Source organism: Natrix helvetica, assembly GCF_964273705.1.
Source record: "Natrix helvetica genome assembly, chromosome: W".
NCBI classification, from domain to species: Eukaryota; Metazoa; Chordata; class Lepidosauria; order Squamata; family Natricidae; genus Natrix; species Natrix helvetica.
Genome location: NC_138555.1, coordinates 84810453 through 84835303, shown reverse-complemented (window position 1 = coordinate 84835303; position 24851 = coordinate 84810453). Strand labels below are relative to the sequence as shown.

General features: G+C 49.1%; 1 protein-coding gene across 1 annotated transcript; it reads left to right on the top strand.

The window, feature by feature from the left end:
* Window positions 1-3927: 3927 nt before the first annotated feature.
* Window positions 3928-18126, top strand: LOC309400640 (tumor necrosis factor ligand superfamily member 12-like; the record flags this gene model as incomplete). Its single annotated transcript, XM_081969200.1, has 8 exons — window positions 3928-4003; window positions 4159-4568; window positions 12038-12064; window positions 13734-13818; window positions 14685-14747; window positions 15714-15749; window positions 16059-16183; window positions 16427-18126. 8 exons carry the CDS (start codon window positions 3928-3930, stop codon window positions 16676-16678), a joined length of 1074 nt encoding a protein of 357 aa, XP_081825326.1. The 3' UTR covers window positions 16679-18126.
* Between the last annotated feature and the right edge of the window lie 6725 nt (window positions 18127-24851).

The window sequence follows — 24851 nt, the reverse complement described above, 5'->3', positions numbered from 1 at the left end:
ATTAGTTCTACTTGGCATCACAAAAGAAAAACATGCCCCCCCGCCCCCCCAAAAATCAGGTTGGTCAATGATTGACCTGTTTTACGGCTGTAATGGGCTGGCTCCAGTACAGTCAGAACTGGAGGACCACCTGTAAACCATTCTCAGGGTGGCTGTGGACCTCAGGATTGCAAGGGTGGGGGTGACAAGGAGTCTTCGGGTTGGAGTTACAGATTGTGTTGTCGGGAGAGGGGGGAACAGTGCCCCCCCTTACAGTCAGGAAGTTTGTCAAAACTGGCTGGGGAATTCTGGGAATCGAACTCCAGACTTCTTAAAACAGGTAGGGAACGGTGGCTCCTTTATGACTCGTGGACTTCAACTCCCAGAATTCCTGAGCTAGCTGGCTCTGGAAATCTAGGAGTTGAAGTCCACAAGTCATAAAGGAGCCACCGTTCCCCATGTTGGCTCTGGAATTCTGGGAGATGAAGTCCATGATTCATAAATGGGCCTCCATTCCCCATGTTGGCTCTGGAATTCTGGGAGATGAAGTCCATGAGTCATAAATGGGCCTCCATTCCCCATGTTGGCTCTGGAATTCTGGGAGATGAAGTCATGAGTCATAAATGGGCCTCCATTCTGCATGTTGGCTCTGGAATTCTGGGAGTTGAAGTCCACAAATCAAAGGGACCATCGTTCCCCATGTTGGCTCTGGAATTCTGGGAGATGAAGTCCATGAGTCATAAAAGGCCCATTGCTCCCCACCCCGTTTGAAGAGTTGTCATGGGTGAAGAGCACCTCCATTTTCATTTCCCTTTTGGTTCAATGTTCATCATTTTTGCATGCTTTGTGGTCAGTTTCACTTCCTGGGGTCATTCCCAGAGGCGTAAAATTGAGGCTGTAAGCCCCCCAGGCTCATTAAATCATGTCACGGGTGCAAATCAGGCTGCCTCAGACACCAATACTGGAAAATGTATTATTAAGCAGGATGGTAGTTAAGTGATGTATCCACATGACCTGATTTTATAACCTTTTTTTGCCACGGTCATTAAGTGAGGCATCATGTAACCTTGACCTGCCACCTTATCCATTGACTTTGCTCATCGGAAGCCAGCTGGGTTGCTAATAATGACCATGTGATCCCGGGACATGTTGCTAAACACCCAAATTGCAACCACAGGAAAAGCTGTGACGGTCATAAGCATGAGGACCCATCGCAAGTCGCATTTTTCAGTGTTGTTATAACTTTGAACCGTCGCTGAGCGAATACTGTTAAGCTTAAGGACTTCCTGTACTTTAAGATCACTGTGTCCCAATAGGCAAAGAAAAAGGAAGTCCCTCCCTAACCCCGCCCCTTCCCCCAGCATGCTCGCTTGGGGATTCTGGGAGTTGAAGTCCACCCATCTTCAAGTTGTTGAAAAACACTGCAGAAGATTGTGGTCCTGTGTGCAATTCAAACTACACAGAGAAGCAACTTTTGCAAGGCCTGAGAAGATCAAACCTCCAGAGGCAGGCGCAGTTGACCCCCCCCCCCGCCAAATACAGGTAGTCCTCGACTTACGACCAGAATTGATCCCAACATTTTTGTTACTAAGCGAGACTTTTGTTGAAGGGAATTTTTTTCAATTTTGCCTCATTTTAAGACCTCTCTTCCCACAGTGGTTGTTAAACAAACCGCACCGTTTGGTTCAGTTTGCTGTGAGGTTGTTAAGCGAATCTTGGCTTACCCCCTGACTTTGCTCGTCGGAAGATTGCAGAAGGGGGATTGTCTGATGCTGTGACCATCGTAATTATGAACCCATTGCCAAGTATCCTAATTTTGATCACGTGACTTGATCAAGTGGATGCAGCAACGGCCACTAAGTGTGAAAAAGGGTCATCGGTCACTGTAACAGTGCCGTAATTTTGAACGGTCCTTAAAATGATTAATGCAAAGTAGGTAGATATTTCTCTGTCTGGGCACAATGAGAATATATCTGCTGAACAAAACTCCGCATTGGCAACAGGGAAGGGCATCCGGCCAGTAAAAAACACTCTGTTAGCTTCATTGAGTTGCCCAGACTTCACCTCACAAGGGATTTGAGGGTCATTAAAAGAAGATGATTAAAATGATTGATGTATTATTATTTTTTGTAATTTTTTTTTTGCACCCATCCTGCAACAAATCCTGCGGCACAACACCCCTGCGAGGTAGATCAGTTGCACAAGAAACCAAAAATCCCTCTTCCAAAGGCCGTTTGCACGCTTTTCTCCACCCTCTTGAACGCCCTGCAAACAGCTGGCTCTAGAAGCCGAGAAATCATTAGGATTATTTCCATTTCTTGGGCGTTTGCATTCCCCTTTCCTGGCCTTGCAAACCTGGCTTCCTGGAAAACATTTATTTATTTATTTTGGCTTGGATTCCACAGGCCAGCAGGGGGCGTCTGTTGTGCTGCCCGGGAAGCGGGGGAGTCGGAATAAAGCTTCTTACGAATTGGGGCTGGGGGGGACAAAAAACGCCTCTTGCACAGAAATATGTGATTTACTTTCTCCAAAGAAAAATGAATTGCAAAAAGGGAGGAAAAAACGAAACTGCGTTGGCCGGGAATCGAACCCGGGTCAACTGCTTGGAAGGCAGCTATGCTCACCACTATACCACCAACGCCGGTTGCGAAAAAGAGGGGCGAAAAGGTCTACATAAAGGCGATATTACACGCTCGGACTCGCGTAATTAAAAGAAACATGTAAACTGTCTCGACCCGTGGAGAGCGACACGCTTTTCCCTTCCGCGTGTCTTCCGTTCCGACAAAAGCCTCGGGGAAGAAAACCTTCTGGCAGCGGTGGGATTCGAACCCACGCCCCCGGAGGGACTGGAGCCTAAATCCAGCGCCTTAGACCGCTCGGCCACGCTACCTCCGATGGGGGCCAGCGGGAAGCGAGGCACAAACATTTTTAAGACTGGAGAGGCGGAGGGTGGGGGGGAGAAAGGGAGGGAGGCACAGGCAGGGAGGGGGGGTGGAAAGAAGGTTGGGGGACACCCCCTCCCCCATGGGTCTGGGTCTCTCCCCAGATGTGCTGCGGGGGGTTCAACGGGGGGGGTTCAGTCCCCCAATTAAGGGGGTCGAGGTTAGCCCCCTAAGTATGGGGGGTGATTGCAAGTGAGGAGGGGGAGAGGGGCGTGATTGCAAGTGGGGAGGGGGTGTGCAAGAGGGGAGGGGGCGTAATTGAAAGTGGGGAGGGGGCGAGGGGGATAATTGCAAATGGGGCGAGGGGGGTGATTGCAAGTGGGGAGGGGGCGACCTTCCCAACTGAGCCCCCCCACCTTCCCAGCTCCTCCCCAATGCACACAGATCTCCGCCCAGCGCAGCTTTCCCGGAGTGCAGCCTGCATGCTGGCTGGGAACGATGGGGCTTGGAGTCCTTCCCATCCGGGAAGCAGCCAAGCAAAAGGGGGAGCAGCCCCTTTAGAGACCCTCCCACTCCCTTAGCCCCCCCCTCGACCCCGGGAATCTCTGCCCAGGATCGGGGCCTTGAAGCCTTCAGCTTATTACCCAATCGTGCGGGCTGGGAATGATGGGAGCTGGAGTCCCATCTCTCCGAGAAGCCAGTGGGGAAAAAGGGGGTACAGCTGTTCTCTCGGGGGGGGGGGTGGACTGCCGGGAATCCCCGGATCTCAGCCCATAGTTGTTTCCCCCCGGGGCTGGGGATGATGGGGCTTGGAGTCCCCCCTCCCCAGAAAGCCGGCGGGTCAAATGTGAGCAAATCCCAATTCTCCCGGGGGGGGGGGAGGGTCAAGGAGAAGGTAGACTGCGCTTATCCAGGGAGGCTCTGCAGAGGGTTTCCGCTTTCCCCCCACCACCATCCGCCCCACGGTTTCCCCCAAGCTGGAACTTTGAGGCGGGCTGCGGATGATGGGCAGTACCGGGCTGGCTGGAAGGTAGACTGCCCTTGTCCGGGGAGGCTCTGGTGGATGATGGGGCCCCGCCGGGAAGTGCCCAAGCGGGGCCCAGTTAGCGGGGAGGCGGCAGGAAGCGACCCCCAGGGCCAAGGTAGACTGCAAACTGTCCGGGGAGGCTCTGCTTCTCCCTTACTCTCTCTTAGTTTCCCCAAGCGGATGCGGGCTGGGGATGATGGGCCTTGGAACTCCACCCCGCCGGGAAGCAACAACAACAACAAAAGCCCCCCAAACTTTTGCCCAAGGTAGACTGCTCCTATCCGGGGAGGCTCTCCGCCTGTCCCGGAGGCCCGTCCCCTCCGGCGGGCGTTCCCTGCCCCGCAGTTCCCGGGCTGCGCCTCTTCGCGGCACCGGGCGCTGCTGCTGCTGCTGGCGGGCGGCCGAGCTCGGCTTCCCTTGGGCGGCCCCGCTTCCTCCTCCGCCTCCGCCTCCTCCTCCTCCTCCGGCCACCTCCGGCTGGCTGCGGAGCGCCTGGGTCGCTCGGGCCGGCCATGGGCAGGCGCCGCCGGGCACGGGAGCCTCCCGGCCGGCTGGTGCTGCCGGCGCTGGCGCTGGCCTCGTTCTCCGCGCTGCTCCTCGCTTCGCTCAGCCTCCTGCTGGCCGCCTGGCCCCGCCACGCCCGCCCGCACAGCCCCGCCGCCGCCGATGCCCCGCCGCAGGTGAGGAGACCCCTCCTTGACCCCCCCCCCTGGCTTGGTGTGGGGGGGGCAAGGAAGCGAGACCCCCCTCTTATCCCCTTCACCTGCCCCGCTGTTGGGGAGGGGTCTCCTGTTGTCCCAGGGCAGGATGTGAGACCCCCCCTGCTCAACTGCTGGGAGGAGGGGGCTTGGAGGCCAAGGCGGGGGGTCCTTGCCGCCTTTCCCTGGTGGGTGGGTGGGACAGGAGGCGAGACCCCCCTCTTATCCCCTTCACCTGCCCCGCTGTTGGGGAGGGGTCTCTTATCCCAGAGCAGGATGTGGGAGCCCCCCCCCTGCTCATTTGCTGGGAGGAGGGGGCTTGGAGGCCAAGGAGGGGGGTCCTTGCCCCCTTTACCTGTTGGGTGGGTGGCCCAGGAAGCGAGACCCCCCCTCTTATCCCCTTCACCTGCCCCAAGGGGTCTCGGCAGCTGGGGAGTGGACTCTTCTTGTCCCAGGGTGTCCTTGCCCCCTTCCCCTGGAGTGTGGAACAGGCCACGAGACCCCCACTCTCATCTCACTCACTTGTTGGGTGTGTGTGTGTGTGCGTGAAGGCAAAAGGGGCTTGGCCCTGGGGAGGGTATCCCTTCTTGCCCCCCAGTGGTTGGGGCTGAGGGGAGGAGACAGAACTGCACTGGGGGAGGGTCTCCAGGCGAAGGGACCTCGCTTACTTAGCTCTCTTTCCCCTCCCCTCCCCTGCGGTGGATGGGTGAGTGAGTGGGCAGGACACAGGAACCCCCCCCCACTCCACATCACTCCCCACTGCAGATGAAGGGGAGGGGGTCCAGGCCGAGGCCAAGGAAGATGTCTTTTTAAACCCCCCACTCAATTCCTCTAAGTGGTTAGGATGGGGGGGGGGAGGTGGCACTCCCACAGGTGCACGGAGGGGGAGGAGGGGATATCAACAGCTGGGCGTCCAGGGGGAGGGCCCCTCCTTGGGTAGCCAAATAGGGCCTGCCCCTTAGCCCCCCCTCCCGGGCCACAGGAACACCCCCCACCTGCCCCATGGCGTTGGAACGCCGTGAAGTTCCTTAAAGAACTTTCAAAACTAACCAAAAAAAATCCCCCTTCCTTCTGGGCCGCCCCCCTCCGTGGGAAAAGGGCTTGGCCCACCGCTGCGGTGAGGGGGGGAGGTTGGGGGACGCTCCCTTGCCCTAACTGACCTCTTCGCCTTGCAAAGCCCCCTCCTCGGCCATGCCCGGTTTCCCTCCCCCTCCTTCCTTCCCCCTGTGGGCACAACCACTGGATGAGATGCCCCCCCGCCCAACTTTTCAGGGGGGAGAAGGAGGGGGAGAACGCCTGCTGCCAGGAGAGTTGGGGGGTGCGTGCTTTAAAAGGGGAGGGGGGGGAAGCCAGAAGCCAAGGGCCCTTCCTCCTTTTGGGAGGGGGGTTTGCAATGCCTCCCTGGTGCCCCCGGAGACCTCCGAGTGGGAGGCTTTGGGCGTGTGGGTCGAAGGTGAGGGGCACGGCTCCCCCTTTGCGCTGTGTTCCCACCCCGCCCTTGGCCCCCACACCCAGCAGCTGGCCTGGCCTGGCCTGGCCTTGGGAGCCTGGACGACTGCCTGGGCTGGCCGGGGTCCTGCAGCCGAGGGGAGGGGGGAGCCCAACAGCTGTTTGGTGGGGCTGAAGAGGCCTGGAGGAGTCTCCGCCACAGCGGCATTCGATTCCAGAACCGGCTGCTTGAAGTTGCCCGGAAGTCTGGGATGGCATGAGAAAAAGAAATGAGTTTTTAATCCTTGGCAATTTGGCCATTGGGGGGCCATTTGGTCTAGTGGTTAAGGCACCAGGCTAGAAACTGGGAGACGGTGAGTTCTAGTCCTGCCTTACTTAGGCACGAAAGCCGGCTGGGTGACTTTGGGCCAATCACCAGGCGGTTGTGAGTTCTAGTCCAATTTAGGTATGAAAAGCAACTGGGTGACTTTGAGCCAACCACCAGGAGACGGTGAGTTCTAGTGCCCCCTTAGCTATGAAAGCCAGCTGGGTGACTTTGGGAGGCCAGTTGCGCTCTCTGTCTCTTATCTCTCTCTTTCTCCTCTCTCTCTCTCTCTGTCTCTCTCTCCTCTTTCTCTCTCTCTGTGTGTGTCTCTCTTCCTCATCTCTCTCTGTCTCTCTCTCATCCTCATCTGTATCTCTGTCTCTCTCCTCTCTGTCTCTCTCTCCTCTCCATTTTCTGTCTCTCCGTGTGTGTGTGTCTCTCTTCCTCATCTCTCTGCCTCTCCTCTCTTTCTGTCTCTCTCATCTCTCCTCTCTTTCTGTCTCTCATCTCTCTCTCCTCTTTCTGTCTGTGTGTGTGTGTCTCTCTTCCTCATCTCTCTCTGTCTCTTCTCTCTTTCTCATCTCTGTCTCTCTCGTGTCTCTCTCCTCTCTCTTTGTCTCTCTCTCATCTCTCTCTCTCTATGTCACTCTCTCTCTCTTCCTCATCTCTGTATCTCTCTCTCTCTCTCCTCTTTCTGTCTGTGTGTGTGCGTCTCTCTTCATCTCTCTCTCTCTTCCTCATCTTTGTCTCTCCCCATCTCTCTCTCCTCTAGCTCTCTGTCTCTCTCTCCCCTCTCTCTGTGTGTGTCTCTGTCTCTCTCATCTCTCTCTTTCTTTCTCTCTCTCTCTCTCTCTCTCATATCTCTCTCATCTCTTGCTCTTTCTCTGTCTCTCTCTCCTCTGTCTGTCTCTCTCTGTCTGTCTCTCTTCCTCATCTCTCTCTGTCTCTTTCCCTGTCTCTCTCTCTCTCATCTCTTGCTCTTTCTCTGTCTCTCTCTCCTCTGTCTGTCTCCTCTCTGTCTCTCTCCCCTTTCTGTGTGTTTGTCTCTCTCTCTCATCTCTTGCTCTTTCTCTGTCTGTCTGTCTATCTCTCTCTCAGCATACCTCACTCCACAGGCTTGTTGTGGGTCAGTAGGAGGAGAACACCTATTTCATATGTGTCCCCCCCCCCCGGCTTGGCTAGTTTGTAAAAATAAAAGGCAGGATACAAACCATTCAATCAATAAAAACAAAACAAATAAATAAATAGACTGAAAGAGAGAGCCACGGAGCATGTGCAGAGGGCTTGGGGAGTTGCACCCTCCATTCTCCCCCCGTCAAAATGTGTTGCCCAGATCTTGTTTGCGAGAACTTTCCCTTTGGATCCTAGAAAAACATTTTGTTTGTTTGTTTGGGCTTTGGCCTCTTTGTGCCGGAGCGCAGAAAGAGGTTATTAAACAAATCCCGGGTACGGTTTCAGGCCCAGCCCAACCCATCTGCATCCTAAACAGGTGTCCCCAGATGTGGGAGCCCTCCAGAGGCCCCCACATCTGGAGACCACGTCCCTCCCCAACCCCATAAAGCGCCACTTGCATAGGAAGAAGCCAGCGGATAAAAATAAATGAAATAAACTCGTGATTGTGATTTTTTTTTGGGAGGCCTTGTTCCTCTGCTGGGACTAAACTTAGATGGGTTTGGCCTCCATCCAAGCTGCACATATTATTATTTTTTTTAATTTTAAAAAAGCCTCGCCACCAGCCGAGCGCAAAACAAACAGCGACTTGGCTCTTTTTTTAAAAAAAGAAAAAATTCTTTTTCTTTTTCTTTTTCCTTTGCAAGGCGCAAACAGCTGGGGGAACTGGGACATCTGTTTTGCTATGTTGCCATAGCAACCCCCAGCTCGGGCCTAGAGCCTTCAACCCCGTCTTATAAATTTGAAATGGATTTTCCCATGGATGCGATAGGATGGAATAGAATAGAGAATAGAATAGAATAGAATAGAATAGAGAACAGAATAGAGAACAGAATAGAATAGAGAACAGAACAGAACAGAACAGAATAGAATAGAATAGAATAGAGAATAGAATAGAATAGAGAACAGAATAGAATAGAAAATAGAATAAAATAGAATTAAGACTAGAATACAAAATAGAATAGAATAGAGAACAGAATAGAATAGAGAATAGAATAGAATAGAGAATAGAATAGAATAGAGAACAGAACAGAATAGAATAGAATAGAATAGAGAATAGAATAGAATAGAGAACAGAATAGAATAGAATAGAATAGAGAATAGAATAGAATAGAGAATAGAATAGAATAGAGAACAGAATAGAATAGAATAGAAAATAGAATAAAATAGAATTAAGACTAGAATACAAAATAGAATAGAATAGAGAACAGAATAGAATAGAGAATAGAATAGAATAGAATAGAGAATAGAGAATAGAATAGAGAATAGAATAGAGAATAGAATAGAGAATAGAATAGAATAGAATAGAATAGAGAATAGAATAGAGAATAGAATAGAGAATAGAATAGAATAGAAAATAGAATAAAATAGAATTAAGACTAGAATAGAAAACAGAATAGAGAATAGAGAACAGAAAAAAATAGAGTAGAGAATAGAATAGAATAGAGAATAGAATAGAGAACAGAAAAAATAGAGTACAGAATAGAATAGAAAATAGAATAGAATAGAAAATAGAATAGAATAGAAAATAGAATAGAAAATAGAATAAAATAAAATTAAGACTAGAACACAAAATAGAATAGAATAGAGAACAGAATAGAATAGAATAGAGAATAGAATAGAATAGAGAATAGAATAGAATAGAAAATAGAATAAAGAATTAAGACTAGAATAGAAAATAGAATAGAATAGAGAACAGAATAAAATAGAATAGAATAGAGAACAGAATAGAATAGAGAACAGAATAGAATAGAGAACAGAATAGAATAGAGAATAGAATTAAGAATAGAATAGAAAATAGAATAGAATAGAGAACAGAATAGAATAGAGAATAGAATAGAATTAAGAATAGAATAGAAAATAGAATAGAATAGAGAACAGAATAGAGTAGCGAATAGAACAAAATAGAACAGAACAGAATAGAATAGAATAGAGAATACAATAGAATAGAATAAAATAGAACAGAACAGAATAGAATAGAGAATACAATAGAATAGAACAGAACAAAATAAAATAGAGAATTGAACAAATAGAACAGAATAGAATAGAATAGAATAGAGCTGGAAGGGACCTTGGAGGTCTTCTAGTCCAGCCCTTTGCTCAAGTAGCAAAACCTATATCCCCTTCTTCTCCAGGCGTAAGCCCTGATTGATGGCTAACCAGTTAAAACACAGGTAGTCTTCGACTTACAACAGTTTGTTTCGTTACCATTTGAAGTTACAACGGCATTGAAAAAAGTGACCATTTTCACATTTAATGACCGTCGTAGCATCCCCATGATCACCGGATCAAAATTCAGACTCTTAGAAACGGACTCATGCTTACGATGGTTGCAGTGTCTGCTTTTACACCTTTCGGACAAATAAAATCAACGGGGAAGCCAGATTTCTCTTAGCGACTTTGTTGCCAACATAACAACCGCAGGGATTCACTTAACGCCCGGGTTACTAACTCAACGGCCACAGTGATTCACTTAACAACAGTGACAAGAAAGGACGTAAAAATGGGGGGCGGGGTGAAAGTTCACTTAATGATCATCTCGCTTAGTGACAGAAACATTGGGCTCAATTGTGGTCGTAAATCGAGGACTGCCTGTCTCAAATGAAATTTGTCAGACTCTAGGGTATTGTTCGGATCCAAAGGGGGTCAAAATGTGAATTTTCAGCACCTGTGGACTTCAACTCCCAGAATTCCCCAGCCAGCATGAAGAAATGTGACTGGACTATTTATAATCCCATTTTTGATTGGATAATTCTTTTTTTTTTTTTTTTTTTTTTTTTTTTTTATTAAAAGAGTTTTGTACAAACAAATTTTCCCCCTTTTCACCCCCCCCCTCCATACAATATAAATCTCATACAAATGCTATACCCCCCCGCAAAAATTCACATTCAAATATTATACCAAACACTTTACCCCCTCCCCACCCCCCATCTTAAAATAGATTACTCATAACCCCTCTCCTCCCAACAAAAACTATAGAGATTAGTCTTAAATTAATAATAACACATTGATCATTTTCTAAGCTAATTTAACATCTATAACCCTTAATATAAATTTCTCCTAGCCTAACAATGTTTCATTAGTCCCATCTTCTAATTTATTCATACATATATATTGCCCCACCCTCCACCCTAACCCTCCCCCACCTCCCGCACAAACCCACCCCCCTGACTTCCGCTGTATACCACTCTAATAATTCCAAACATCCCATATACTATTTACTCTGATCATCTACGGTCAAAACATTCTTACCTAAAGGCTAGATAATAACTCCTAGTCTGATATTTATTCTGTATATAATCAATCCATTTTGCCCATTCCTGTGTGTAATCCTCCTGTTTCTGAGCTTTTAAGAAAGCTGAAATTTTTGCCATTTCAGCGGACCCCGCCACCTTCTGAATCCATTGATCAATTGTTGGCAAAAAATCTTTTTTCCAATGTTGCGCAATCAACAACCTAGCTGCTGTAACCATATACAAGGCCAATTTTGTTTCCCCTTTGGTAAAATCCTTAACTATACCCAATAAAAACATTTGTGGAGTGAATTGTATTCTTTTCTTAAATACATTCTGCATAACCCACCATATTTTTATCCAAAAAGCTTTAACCTTGTTGCAGGTCCACCATACATGAAAAAAGGTAGCATCTAGACACCCGCATCTCCAACATTTTGGTTGAACATTTGGGTACATGCATGATAATTTTTTAGGATCTAAATACCATCTGTAAAACATTTTATAAAAATTCTCCCTTAAATTCTGTGACTGTGTAAATTTAACATTCTGAACCCATATTTTTTCCCACGTTTCCAACATAACCACTTCCCCAAAATTCTGAGCCCATTTAATCATACAATCCTTAACCAATTCACTTTCTGAGTCTCTTTCTAACAGTACATTATATATTCTTTTAACTTGTTTTGGACCAGTCTCTTTTATCTGCTTAATCAGTTCCACTTCTTTATCCATAAAGCCGACCCTGCGATCTAATTCTTTTGAATAGATGGCGGGAATGCGGCTGATGTAATATACCTTGATTTCTAGCAAATGGCCGACGAAGGAATTCTGGGAATTGAAGTCCACAAGTCTTAAAATGGCAAAGCGTGAAAAATATTAGTCAACAAAAACACATTTTTTTTCCACAACTGGGAGTTGAAATCCCCACATTTGGAAGCTGTCAAGGTTGGGAAACCTTGTTTGTTCGATACACAATTTTTAGCCATCTTGGTTTCCTGGATGATTCACACAGTCCTTGATTTACGCTGACTTGCTTAGTGGCTGTTCAAAGGATCACTCGATTTACGACCGTGATAGGTAGGAGGCGTTCTGGTCATAACTAGAGGACCACTGTTTGTTTGTTTTTTAAATCCTGGCGTGTTTGGTTCGTTCTTAGTTCTTTAGCCAAAATCTTACACAGAAAAGTCACGTTCAAATTGGCCTCTTCCTTCTTCGCAAAGAGCGACGGTGGCTGGGGAGGATGGTTTCTGTAGTCCGGTGGTTTGATTTGGGCTTTTCTTTCTGGTCCCCAGAAACTGCTGTCGGAGGAACCGGAGCCGGTAAGCAAACATTTCTTTTGTTGCCCTGCACAAAAATGGAAATCGTCTACACAGGTGGTCCTCGCCTTACGACCGTTTTGTTTAGCGACCGTTTAAAGTGACAACGGCCCTGGAAAAAAGTGGCTTTGGGCAATTGTTCACACTTACGATCGTTGAGGCATCTCCCACGATCGCCGGATCAAAATTCAGACGCTTGGCGGTCGGCTGATAGTTATGATGGTTGCAATTTCATATTTATGACGGTTAAAATAGCCTCGGGGTCACGCCATCCCCTTTTGCGACCTTCTGAGCAGCAAAGTCAAACCGGGAAGCCAGATTCACTTAATGGCTGCGTGACTCACTTAACAACCACAGTGATTCCCTTCACAATGGCGGCACAAAAGGTTGTAAAATGGAGCAAAATTGACTGAACAAATGTTTTACTTAACGACAGATATTTTGGGCTCAATTGAGAGCAAAATTTATGACGGTTTGAGTGTCCCGAGATTCCCTTTTACGACCTTCTGACCAGCAAAGCCAATGGGGAAGCCGGATTCGCTTAACGACTGTGTGACTCACTTAACAACCACAGTGACTCACTTCACGACGGCAGCAAGAACGACTGCAAAACGGGACAGAACTCCCTTAACCAATGTCTCCTTTAGCATCAGGTCGCAAAAAGGGAGTACAACTCGCTCCAACGCTTTCTCGCTTAGCAACGGAAAAGTCGCTCTCAATCTTGGTCATAAGTCGAGGACTGCCAGTATCCCGCAAAGAGGGAAAACCGCTTTTGGTGGTCTCATTGGGAGTAAATGCTTCTCTCTTTGTCGCTCCTGAGTTTGCACAACTGCACAGCTTTAAGGCTGTGGGTTGCCCTTAATCCAGAAATGGTGTAGGATCTCGTGCTGGGGTTGAGGGTTGGACTAGATGACCTACAAGGTCCCTTCCAACTTTGTTAATGTAATGTAATGTAATCAATAAGAACAAATTAATAAATGAATAAGAATAATTTGGAGGTTTTCCTAGAGTGAATTTTGAGATGAGTTTGATCCTAGGTAGAGGCAGATATTTCTCTCTCCAGGCACCATGAGAATATATCTGCTGAAAAAAACTCCGCACTGGCAACAGGGAAGGGCATCCGGCCAGTAAAACACACAGCTCCATTCAGTTGCCCAAAGTCCACCCCACAAGGGATTACGGGGTCATTAAAAGAAGATGATGAATAAGGAGGTTTTCCTCCTGCCCCCCCACCACCGCTGCCCTTGCAAGCGATTGGTATTCTGGGGTAGACTGCCTCTGAACATGGAGGCTCCATTAGTCCAGCATGAGTCAATACGGGCTCCGGTTTTCGTAAAATCTGGAAAATCTCTTTCGGAAGGACTCTTAAGAGTAGACTAAATTTCTTTCTTTTTTTTACAAACATTTTGGTAAATGATTTGAAGAGATTTAAGTCAGAAATATGATTCCTTTCTGACTTCTACCGGCTGACGGTATCTTTTTCCTGGAGCACACAGCTTGGCTCGCTGCTTAGAGACGTTCGCGGGGCGTGTCGCGTCTTTGGGGACGATGGGCTTTGTAGTGGCTGCAAAGCTGCCGATTGGAATCAGCTAAAAAAACGTGTCCAGTTTTTACCGGCTGACAATTTTGGGCAAAACTTTGTGTCACCTGCAGTACCTCTCGTCCCCTCCAGGTGGTGCTCTCCTCCAGCTGGAACAACCAAGGCAAGTTCCTGCACCATTTTGCCCAGGAGGGGGCGCTGCGGCATCGAAGGCAAGGTGAGTGGTGCCTTCTAAGAGGGGGACATAATACGGATGGTCCTCAACTTATGACCGTTATTCATTTAGCGACGGTTCAAAGTTGCAGCGGCACAGAAAAAAGGGACTTAGGGCCAGTCCTCGCACTTATGACCACTGCAGTCATGTGATTGCCCATTGCGACCTTCCCAGCCGGCTTCCGACGAGCAGAGTCAATGGAGGGGGAGCCGGATTCGCTTAGCGACCGTATGATTCACTTAAGAGCTGCAGTGATTTGCTTAACGACTGGGGCAAAAGTTGCAAAACCGAGCACGGTTCGCTTAACAACTGCCTTGCCTCGAGATGAAACCTGTCCCCATTGTGGTCATAAGTTGAGGACTACCTATATAAATCAGTTGGAGGGGAGAGCAATTGCTTTCTCTTGGTCTTCTACAGGGAGTCCTCGACATACGACCATAATTGAGCCCATAATTTCGGTTGCTAAGTGAGACATTCATTCAGGGAGTTTTGTCCCGTTGTACGGCCTTTCTCGCCCCTGTTGTTAAGCGGATCACCGCAGCAGCTAAGTGAGTCACCCGGTTGTTAAGCGAATCTTGCTGGTCCGAAGGTCGCAAAAGGGGACCTTGGGACGCTGCGACCGTCGTAAATACGAGTCAAGTGGCCAAGTGTCTGAATTTGGCTCAGGTGACCCCGGGGATGCGGCGACGGTCGTAAGGGTGAAAAACGGTCCTGTCACTTTCCCCCCCCCCAGTGCCGTTGTAACTTTGAACGGTCACTAAATGAACCGTTGTAAGTCGAGGACTGGCTGTACTTGGATGGGCAGGAAAATTGACGGCTGCTGGGATCTTATTTTCTGGGGTCACAACCCCCCCCCCTCTCTTTTTCAGCTGAGAAAGGGAAGCGATTACGGCCGTGCCGGACAGGGAACATCTGCGCTGCCCACTATGAAGGTGAGGGAGGGTCTCCTCCACGCCTCAGAGCCTCCGACCCCACCCCGCCCCAGAGGAGAGATGCCAGGGTCTTTGGGGAGGGGGACGGAGGGCCCCCCCCCCAATGCCTGGATTTTATTTGGAGCCTCTCTCTCCAGACAGCACAAAGCCCCCTCCTTCCGTCAAACTGATTCTTTCTTTCTTTCTCTCTCTCTCTCTTCCTTTCTTCCTTTCTTCTCTCTGTCTCTCTTTCTCCATCCCTCCTTCCTCTTATTTCTTTCCCTCCTTCTCATCTCCCCTTCCTTCCTTCCTTCTTCCTTCCTTCCTCTCCTTCCTTCCTCTCCTTCCTTCTTCCTCCCTTCCTATCTCTGTCCTTATTCCCACCCTCCCTCCCTCCCTCCCTCTTATTTCTTACCTTCCTCCCTCTTTCTTTCTCTCCATCCTCCCTCCCTCCATCTCTTTCTTTCTTTCCCTCCTTCTCATCTCCCCTATTCTTCCCTTCCTTCCTCCTTTTCCCCCTCCCTCCCTTCCTTTCTCTCTCCTTCCTCTCCTTCCTTCTTCCTTCCTCTCCTTTTCTTCCTCCCTCCCTTCCTGTCTCTTTCCTTATTCCCTCCCTCCCTCCCTTCCCCTCCCTCCCTCTTATTTCCTCCCCCCTTCCCTTCCCCTCCCTCCCTTTCATTCTCTCTCTCTCCCTCCCTCCCTCCCATCCTCCCTCTTATTTCCTCCTTCCTTCCTTCTTTTCTCTCTCTTTCTCCATCCTTCCTCCATCCCTTTCTTTTTTTCCCTCCTTCTCATCTTCCCTATTCTTCCCTTTGTTTCTTCCTCCCTCCCTCCCTTCCTTTCTGTCTCCCTCCCTCCCTCATCTTCTTCCTTCCTCTCCTTTTCTTCCTCCCTCCCTCCCTCCTTTCCCCCCTCCCTCCCTTTCTGTCTTCCTTTCTCTCTCTCTCTCTCCCTTTCCCTCTCTCTTTCTCCCGGTCTCTCTTTCAGTGCAAGCCACCGTAGGACGAGCTGGGATCCAGGCAGGTAACACTTCTAGGGTTCAGGAGGGTTGGCAGGGGGGCATGTTGGGAAGGCCGGTGGGAAACGTGGGCTGAGCCCAGGCCCCCGCCCCAGCCACCTCTCACCCACCCTCCTTGCGCCAACCTCCACCCTCAAAGTGGGCAACATTGTCCCGTGTCGGAAGGGCATTTGGGTCCTTCGTTGGGCAGCTTCCCCATCATCTCTGCCTTGGGGGGTGGGAGGGGAGGGCCGCGGCCTCCCCACTGCCGAGGGGCTGGGGCCCACATGTTCATTTCCCCCCTCCCTCCCTCGCCCATCTCTTTCGCCCTCCAGATGCCAACGGGACCATCCGCGGGTGGGCGGAAGCCAAACTGAATGCCACCAACCCCCTGCGCTACGACAGCAGCCGCGGAGAGTTCACCGTAATCAAAAGGGGGCTGTATTACCTGTATTGCCAGGTGAGCTGAAAAGCGTGGGCGTGGCTCAGTGGTGGGAGGAGTCCTGTGAGCGGGTGGGCGTGGCCAACTCCCCCCCACACTTTTGAAAGCATTTTTTCCCCTGCTGGTTCGGGTGAATAGGCAGGGAAAAAATGCTTTAAAAAGCAAAAAATATATAATAGGCAGTACGCTCCCTCCCATATATGGGGCATTGCCTTGACAAAACACGTTTTGTCTGCGTTTCTCCTTCTCCCGCGTTGCTAGGTCCACTTCAATGAGGGGAAGACGGTCTACATGAAGCTGGACGTGATGTTGAGCGGCCAGCTGGCCTTGCGCTGTTTGGAGCAGTTCCCCCCCACCAGCTCGGGACCCCGAGAAGCCGAACTGCACGTCTGTCAGGTGTCCGGGTTGCTTCTCCTGCGTCCCGAAGCCTCCATTCGTCTTCGCACCATCCCGGATGTCCGTCTGAAAGCGGACCGCTACCTCACCTATTTCGGCCTCTTCCAAGTCCACTGAGAGGACCGGGCAGCGGGAAGACCGCAGGGCTGGGGTCCCAGGTGGGCTCTGCAGAACCAGAGAGGAGGCACGCAGCCCGCCCTGTTGCTGCCTTCCGTATGGCGGGTGTGTCCGAGCGCAGAGCGGTGTATCCGTTGCTCCTTTTCGTTTCTGGACCGGCAATTCTCCGTTTACTCGCTTTCGGGGCCGTCGTTCTAAGGTCCACCCGGGTGCCAGCAGCAAAAAGCGTGGTAGGGCAGGGGAGGGGTGGGGGGGTCTAATCAGTGCCATGTATTCACTTTGTGGTAGACTTTGCAGTCCAAACAACCGCAGGAATCCGACAACAGATTCAAACAACGAGGAACTGGCTCAGTGACATGTGTAGACTCTGGTTTATCTAATCCTGTTTCTTGCCCGGGTCGTGTGTATTCCCGGCGCTTGTTACGCTTCACACCCTGGCTGGGCACCATGGCATCGTCTGTTTTGTATTTTGATCCTTTTCTTCGGCTTATTTAACGGGCTCATGGGATGTTTGGAAGGATCCCTGCCATCTTGGGGTGGTACGACGTTGACGGGACCACACGCAACCAAGCAGAATTGTGTGGCCCGCTCAGGAGGGACCCATGGTGGACAACAGACTGATGTTTGGGTCCCGGCCAGCAGGGGGCGGCAGAACCCCCAAGGAAGTGGACGCTGGGCTTTCGCCGAACAGGGAAGGCCGAAAGGTCAAAGGGTCACAGCTCCCCATTGGCTGGAAAGCGGGGAACGGGTCTGAGCCCTGCCGCCCCGTGGTCAGTTTCAGTAAGAGAGGGCGTTCAGACTACCCCTTGGAAACGGAAGGTGCGAAAACCCCAGTTGGTGCTGCAAAAAGTGAGGCGCGTCTACACGTTTGACGTTGCCACAGTTCCATGCACCTGCACAGGCAGCGTCGCAAAACCTAGCACGCGCCCCCAAAAGGCAGCGTCGTAGAAGGTTGTGTTGTACCCGCGGATGAAGTCGCGCGAAGGCTGACCTGCATCTTAAAATCGGGCGTCGCAAAGATTGCCTGGCGAAAGGTTTTGCACGTCCGTGGACGCAGCGTCGTCAAAAGGTCCGTGCGGTTGCACACGCAGCATCGCCAAGCATCAAAAACCGCAGCTTTCGCACGCAGGACCTCTGACGCAACCAAACCTGTGGGGGGATGGCCTCCCCCCCAATTTATACTCTTTGGAATGGTTGCAATGGGCAGCCCCCTCCTCTCGCCATCACTGCCCACACAGCTTAACGCAACTTGTTTATTTTATAGGAAAGGGGGCAGGGACGGTGTGTGTGTGAAATACCCTGCCCGTCTTTTTTCCCCCGACACTCGTTTTAACCGCCGCACTCCTGGCAGCCTTCCCCGCTCGCCACACCAACGCACAGTGCTCTCCGGCGCGGAGATAAAGTGGGCACCTTTCTGTTTCATTGAAATAAAAGTAGAACGCAACCGATTTATTCCCGGCTGTCATTGCTTTGCAAGGGTGCCCTTGGCTGTGTATCGTTGACCTCCCGTGTCCCCCGCGCGTTGGTCAAGCCAGCCTCGTCCCCGCTCGACTTCCTGTTTGTCTACTTCAAACCCACGGCACTTCCTTTTTCTGAAACGGGAGGCGAGGGTTTTTTCCAAGGGAGATGTGAAGATCGTTGGTTTTCTATAATCAGCTCGGTTCCGCTTGCGTGCCCGAGATTTATGTTTGGTTTCTGCCGAGACAGAGTTGTGGGGGGGGGGTTTGTGAGCACCGCACCCGCTTACACTGAGCTGCAACCGAAGCCTTAAACGGGGGGCTTATTGCCTGGCCTGAAAGGAACTGGCGTAGAGCCGGGATGGCGAACCGGGATGGCGAACCTGTGGCACGCCGAGCCATATTTGCCGGCATGCGAGCGAGCCGTCAGCTCCAGCCAGCCAGCTGATTTGAGGCCTTCTGGGGAGTGCCGGGGGAGGATGTTTTCACCCTCCCCAGGCTTCTGGAAAGTTTCCGGAGACGGGAGGACAAAAATCGGGCCCAACAGTCCGACCGGAAGTTCGGAAACAGATCGTAAACGGAAGTAAGAACTTCCGGGAGGCCCGTTGGGCGACAACGGTCTCTCCCGCCCTGCCCCTCGAGGAAATACGATGCTCATCTTGGAGGAGAGCAATGCAGCGCCTGGGGAGGGGAGCATGGGGAGGGTTTGCATGCAGGGGGGAGCTTTGCATTATGGGTGTGCGATAAACAACAAAAACGTTAGCCGTCCCTGGTTTAGGGTCTGCTTGGGGACAGGGGGGGGGGGTTGGACTAGATGACCTACAAGGTCCCTTCCAACCCTTGTTAATCGGTCTCTGCATCTGAACCAGAGGCGGCCCAATGCATATAGTCCTCGACTTATGACCGACGTTGCAACTGGGATTTAAAACAGGGATTCGAAGTTCCGAGGCCTCCCCACTCCCCATATCACGTGACCGCTTTGGGGGCCGCTTGGCAATTCCCCCCCCCCACATTTGCGACAAAGGGATCCATGACAATTTTTTCTGTCAAATACCGCCCATGGCAGACATGGGTTCACTTAACGACCATGGGGTTTACTTTAGGACTGCTGCTTTTCTTAACGACCCCCCCCTACACACACACACACAAACACACACGCTTGCAAAAAGAATCAGACGGAGTGACAGGATGACTTGCTTAACGACTGGCGCAGCTTCTTCATGGACTTTGCTCGTCGGAAGGTCGGAAAAGGGGATCACAGAACCTCGGAAGCTCTCGCCTGACGATCCGGAGTCTGTGATTTCAATCCTAGGTAGAGGCAGATATTTCTCTCTCTGGGCACAATGAGAATATATCTGCCGAACAAAACTTCTCATTGGCAACAGGGAAGGGCATCTGGCCAGTAAAACACTCAGCTGTGTTCCGTTGCCCAGACTCCACCCCACGAGGGATTATGCGATCGTTAAAAGAGGAGGAGGAGGAGGATAGTTACTCTGGGCAATTCATAAGACCCAAGTCCTTCTCTTTGTTTTAGCTTTTGCCACAATTTGCGATTGTTCACTCTTATTTTCCGTGTCAAACACAACTATTTTTATTTTCAGTGTGTTGTTTTGGAGGGAGAGTCTTAATGTGGCATCGTACAATCTTTTCAGTTCTTGACAAAGCACAACCTCACCGGCACCACAAAAACGAACGTACGGTCGCACCACACATCATTAGCGTAACCCGCTGAAGCGTTACAACAGTTCATTTAGTGACCATTCGAAGTTACGACTGAAAAAAAGTGACCCACGACCGTTTCTCACACTTACGACCGTTGCCGCCTCCCCGTCGTGCTCCCCTGATCCAAATTTGAACGCTTGGCAAACTGGCTCGTACTTATGACAGTGGGCGTTTTCCCGGGGTCACGCAATCCCCTTTTGCGACTTTCTGGCGACCAAAGGCAAGGGGATTCACTTAACAACTGTGTTGCTGACTTAATGTCTGCAGTGATTCACTTAACAACTGGGGGGGGAAAGGCAACACAAATGGGCAGAGCTCGCTTAAGGCATGTTTTCACTTAGCAACAGAAATTTGGGGGTCAATTTTGGTCGTAAGTAGAGGACCTACCTGTATATGCCTTATTTCCGGTCACCTGCCACCGTTTTGTGCTTGAAGCAAGCAACTTTCAGCTTCCATATTCAAGCGAAGCTTTCTATCATTCAAGTCGACTTCACATTATTGTACGTTTTTTGCAAACAGCTGGACAATAAACAGAATGGCGTTCATGTCTTTTTCGTGAATTTAAGGAAGGATTTGCGGGGAAATAACCCCTGGGGCAGGACGGCGGGGAGTGTGGTGGCAATAGGATTAGGATTAGGATTGAAATAGGATTGAATCAGAAATAGAATTGAATTAGAAATACGGGACGCAGGGGCTAAGACACTGAGCTTGTCGATCGGAAAGGTCGGCCGTTCGGCGGTTCAAATCCCGAGCGCCGCATAACGGAGGGTTTCCTTTCTTCCTTTCTTCATTCCCTCCCTCCCTCCTTCCTTCTCATTTTCCTCCCTCCCTTCCATTCTTCCTTCTTGCCTTTTTCTCTTCCATCCCTCCCTCCTTTCCTTCCTTCCCTCCCTCCCTTCCGTCCCTACTTCCTTCCTTCCTTCTCATTTGCCCTCCTTCCTTCCTTGCTTCCTTGCTTCCATTCTTCCTTCTTGCCTTTTTCTCTTCCTTCCTTCCCTCCTTCCCCCCTCCTTCCTTCCTTCCCAAGCAAAAGCAGTTAGACTTATACACTGCTTCATAGTGTTTTACTGCCCTCTCTAAGCGGTTTACAGAGTCAGCCTTTTGCCCCCAATATTCCGGGTCCCTGTTTTGCCCACCTCGGAAGGAAGGTTGGAAGGCTGAGTCGACCTTCAGCCGGTCGGGATCAAATTGCTGGCAGTGGGTAGAGAAAGGATTGAAGGAAGGAAGGAATTAAGGAAGGAAAGAAAAATAAAGAAAAAGGAAAAAAGGAAAAAGAGAAAGAAAAATAGAAAGAAAAAGAAAGGAAGGGAGAGAGAGAAAGAAAAACGAAAAAAAGATTAGATAGATGATAGATGATTGATAGATAGATAGATAGATAGATAGATAGATAGATGAAGGAAAGGAAGGAAAATGAAAAACGAAGGAAGGATGAAAAAGGAAAAAGAAGGAAAGGAAGGAAAAAGAAAAAAAGAAAAGGGGAGAAAGAAAAGGAGGAAAAGAAAAAGGAAGGAATGAAAAAGGAAGGGAGAAAGAGAAGGAAAAAAGAAAAAGGAAAAGAAAGAAAAGACATGGAGAAAGAAAAAGAAAAAGAAATAGATAAAGAAAGAAAGAAAGAAAAAGCAAGGGAAGGAAGGAAAATGAAAAACAGGAAGGAAGGATGAAAAAGGAAAAAGAATGGAAGGAAGGAAAAAGAAGGAAAGAAAGAAAGGGGAGAGAGAAAGAAAAAGGAAAAGAAAAAAGGAAGGAAAAAAGAAAGGAAGAAAAAGAAAGGGAGAGAGAGAAAAAGGAAAGAATGGAAAAGAAAGAAAAAAGATGGATGGATAGAGAAAGAAAAAGAAAGGAAAAAGAGATATAGAGAAAAAAGAAAAAGAAAGAAAAGAAGAAAAAAGAAATAGATATAGAGAAAGAAAAGAGAAAAAGAAAAAAAGAAAAAGAAAGAAAGAACGAAAGAAAGAAAGGGGAGAGAGAAAGAAAAAGAGAAAAGAAAGAGGAAAAGAAAAAAGGAAGGAAAAAAGGAAGACAAAGAAAAAAGGAAGAGAGAAAAAAGAAAGAATGGAAAAGAAAGAAAAAAGGGATGGATAGAGAGAAAAGGAAGAGAAAGGAAAAAGAGATATAAAGAAAAGAAAAATAATAAGAAAGAAAGAAAGGAAAAAAGAAAGGAAAAGAAAGGACAAAATAGATCTAGAGAAAGAAAAGAGAAAAAAATAAGAAAGAATCCCTCTGGAACTATGTTATTTCTGGCAACTCCTAAACCCCCCAAGACAGCTGAGAAACCCAAGTCCCATCATCCCAGCCAACGTGGCTGGGTAATGTTGTCTTTCAGACCCTGGGGAGGAGGGGGGGGGCAGCTGTGGCTTATGGGGTCAGGAGGGCAGCCCTTGATGGGCTTCCTCATACAGCTCCTGAAAATCACCCAGCAAAATAATTTCCCTTTTCAGCAAAACGGGGGACTTTTTCAGCCTGGTCCCCAAACTTCTCCTTTTGCATGCCGGATCTTTATTTCTGGCTATAAATATAATATCTACAAAATATATATAAATATATCAACAACAACCTTCCCAACAACGTCTTCAAAACAAATAAAACTCACCATTTTTCCTGGCCCTGCAGCCAAGAATATTTCAAATTTCACAAATGGCTTTTCTCCAATTAGTAAAAACAGACCACAAGAATAGAGAATTTCACTAAGCATCTGCTTCCCTTTGGAAATGGAACACGGGCCGTCCTCAATTTACGACAATTTGCTTAGTGACCGTTCAAAGATGACAGCGGCGCTCAAAGCACTGTTTTTTTCACGCTTACGTCCAGCACCGACTCGTCTTGACGACGGTCGCAGCCTCCACGTGTCCCTATTTGCGACCTTCCGAAGAGCCAAGGAAGCTGGAGTCGCTTAACGACCGTGTGATTGACTTAACAACCGCAGGGATTCACTTAACCACCGTGGCAAGAATGGTCGTAAACTGGAGCAAAACTCCTCAAGGACCGCCTTGCTTAGCAACAAAACGTTTACGCTTCCCTTGTGGCTGTCAGTCGAAATGAAAAAGGAGTCATTTGGGTGGGATCGCAACGCCCATCGTTCCCAACTCGGGACTTGAACCCAGGGCCCTGTCTAACAAAATGAAATTCAGTGGAGAGAAAAGTAACGTTTTTACACTTAGGCTAGGAAAACCCAAAGTATATATACAGATCAGGTGAAACGTAGCTCAATAGTAGTAACGGGGAGAGGGATCTTGGGAGTCCTAGTAGACAACCACTTAAGTGTAAGTCAGGAGTGACAGCCAAAAAAGCCAACCCAATCCTAGCCTGCATTAACAGAGGGATAGAATCAAGATCACGCGAAGTGTTAGTACCACTTTACAAGGCCTTAGTAAGAATTCCCCAGTCAGCCATGCCTGGGTTTTTCCTCTCTTCTACCTCCTAAAGTGGAGAGATTGCAGAGGAAGGGATTAGAAGAGAGTAAGTGAATCACAATAAGGGTACGTATCAAGTCAAGTGTTTTAATACCACTTTATAAAGCCTTGATAAGGCCCCAGAATTCCCCATGTCTGTATTATTTTCCTCCAATCCCCTAGAATGGAGAGATCAAAGAGAGAGGGATTAGAAGAGAGTAAGTGAACCACAATAGGAATACATATCACATGAAATGTTTTAATACCACTTTATAAAGCCTTGATAAGGCCCCAGAATTCCCCATGTCTGTTTTTTTCCCCTCCGATCCTCTAGAATGGAGAGATCGCAGAGGGAGGGATTAGAAGAGAGTAAGTGAATCACAATGGGGAAACGTATCACGTGAAGTGTTTTAATACCACTTTATAAAGTCTTGATAAGGCCCCAGAATTCCCCAGATCTGTTTTTCTTCCCTTCTATCCCCTAGAATGGAAAGATCACAGAGAGGGGGATTAGAAGAGAGTAAGCGAACCACAATAGGGATAGGTATCACCTGAAATGTTTTAATACCACTTTAGATAAGGCCCCCAAATTCCCCATGTCTGTATTTTTTCCCTCCAATCCCCTAGAATGGAGAGATCTCAGAGGGAGGGATTAGAAGAGAGTAAGCGAACCACAATGGGGATACATATCAAGTGTTAATACCACTTTATAACATCTTAGGAACATTATACACATTTGGAAGATTGGGATCCAGTTTTGGTCACTACGATATTTTTTAAAAAGGATGTGGAGACTCTAGAAAGAGTGCAGAGAAGAGCAACAAAGAGGATTAAGGGACCAGAGGATAAAACATACGAACAACGGTTGTAGGAATTGGGGATGTCTAGTTTAACGAAAAGCTGGACAAGGGGGGATCTGATAGCAGCCTTCCGATATCTCAGGGGCTGCCACAAAGAAGAGGGAGTCAAGCTATTCTCCAAGGCACCAGAAGGCAGGACAACAGACTAAAAATAAGACTTGGAAGGGACCTTGTAGGTCATCTAGTCCAACCCCGCACAGGAAGCGACGCTTATCGAGAAACAACCTAGAATTAAAGAGAAATTTCCTAACAGTGAGGACGATTAACCCGCGGAACTGCTTGCCACCAGAAGCGCCAACCCTGGAGGCTTTTAAGAAGAGACTGGGCAGCTGCTTGTCTGAAAGGCTACAGGGTCTCTTGCTTGCACCGGGGGTTGGACTAGACGACCTCCAAGGTCCCTTCCAACTCTGTTAGTCTGTTATTCCACCTCCGCTGCTGCTCCATTGCAGTGACCGCCGTTGGCTTCCCAACCATCCCCTTGGGACGTGCCCACGGGGCAGCGCTCAGAGCGCTCCCCCCTCTCCCCCCCCCCGGCCGAGGGCCTTCTTGGAACCCAAGACCGTTGGGAAATGGCTCGAAAGGGCCGCCAAGGGAAGCGATTCAAGACTTCCTTGGCAGAAGTCCTGGGAATCTGGATTTCCTGAGGTCTGGGTGCCGGGAAGCGGCCACGCCTGGGGCTGCCAACTAGGCCCTTGCCAAGCCTGGAAAGGGGCATGCCAGGATGCGGTGGCCAACTGCCACTCTC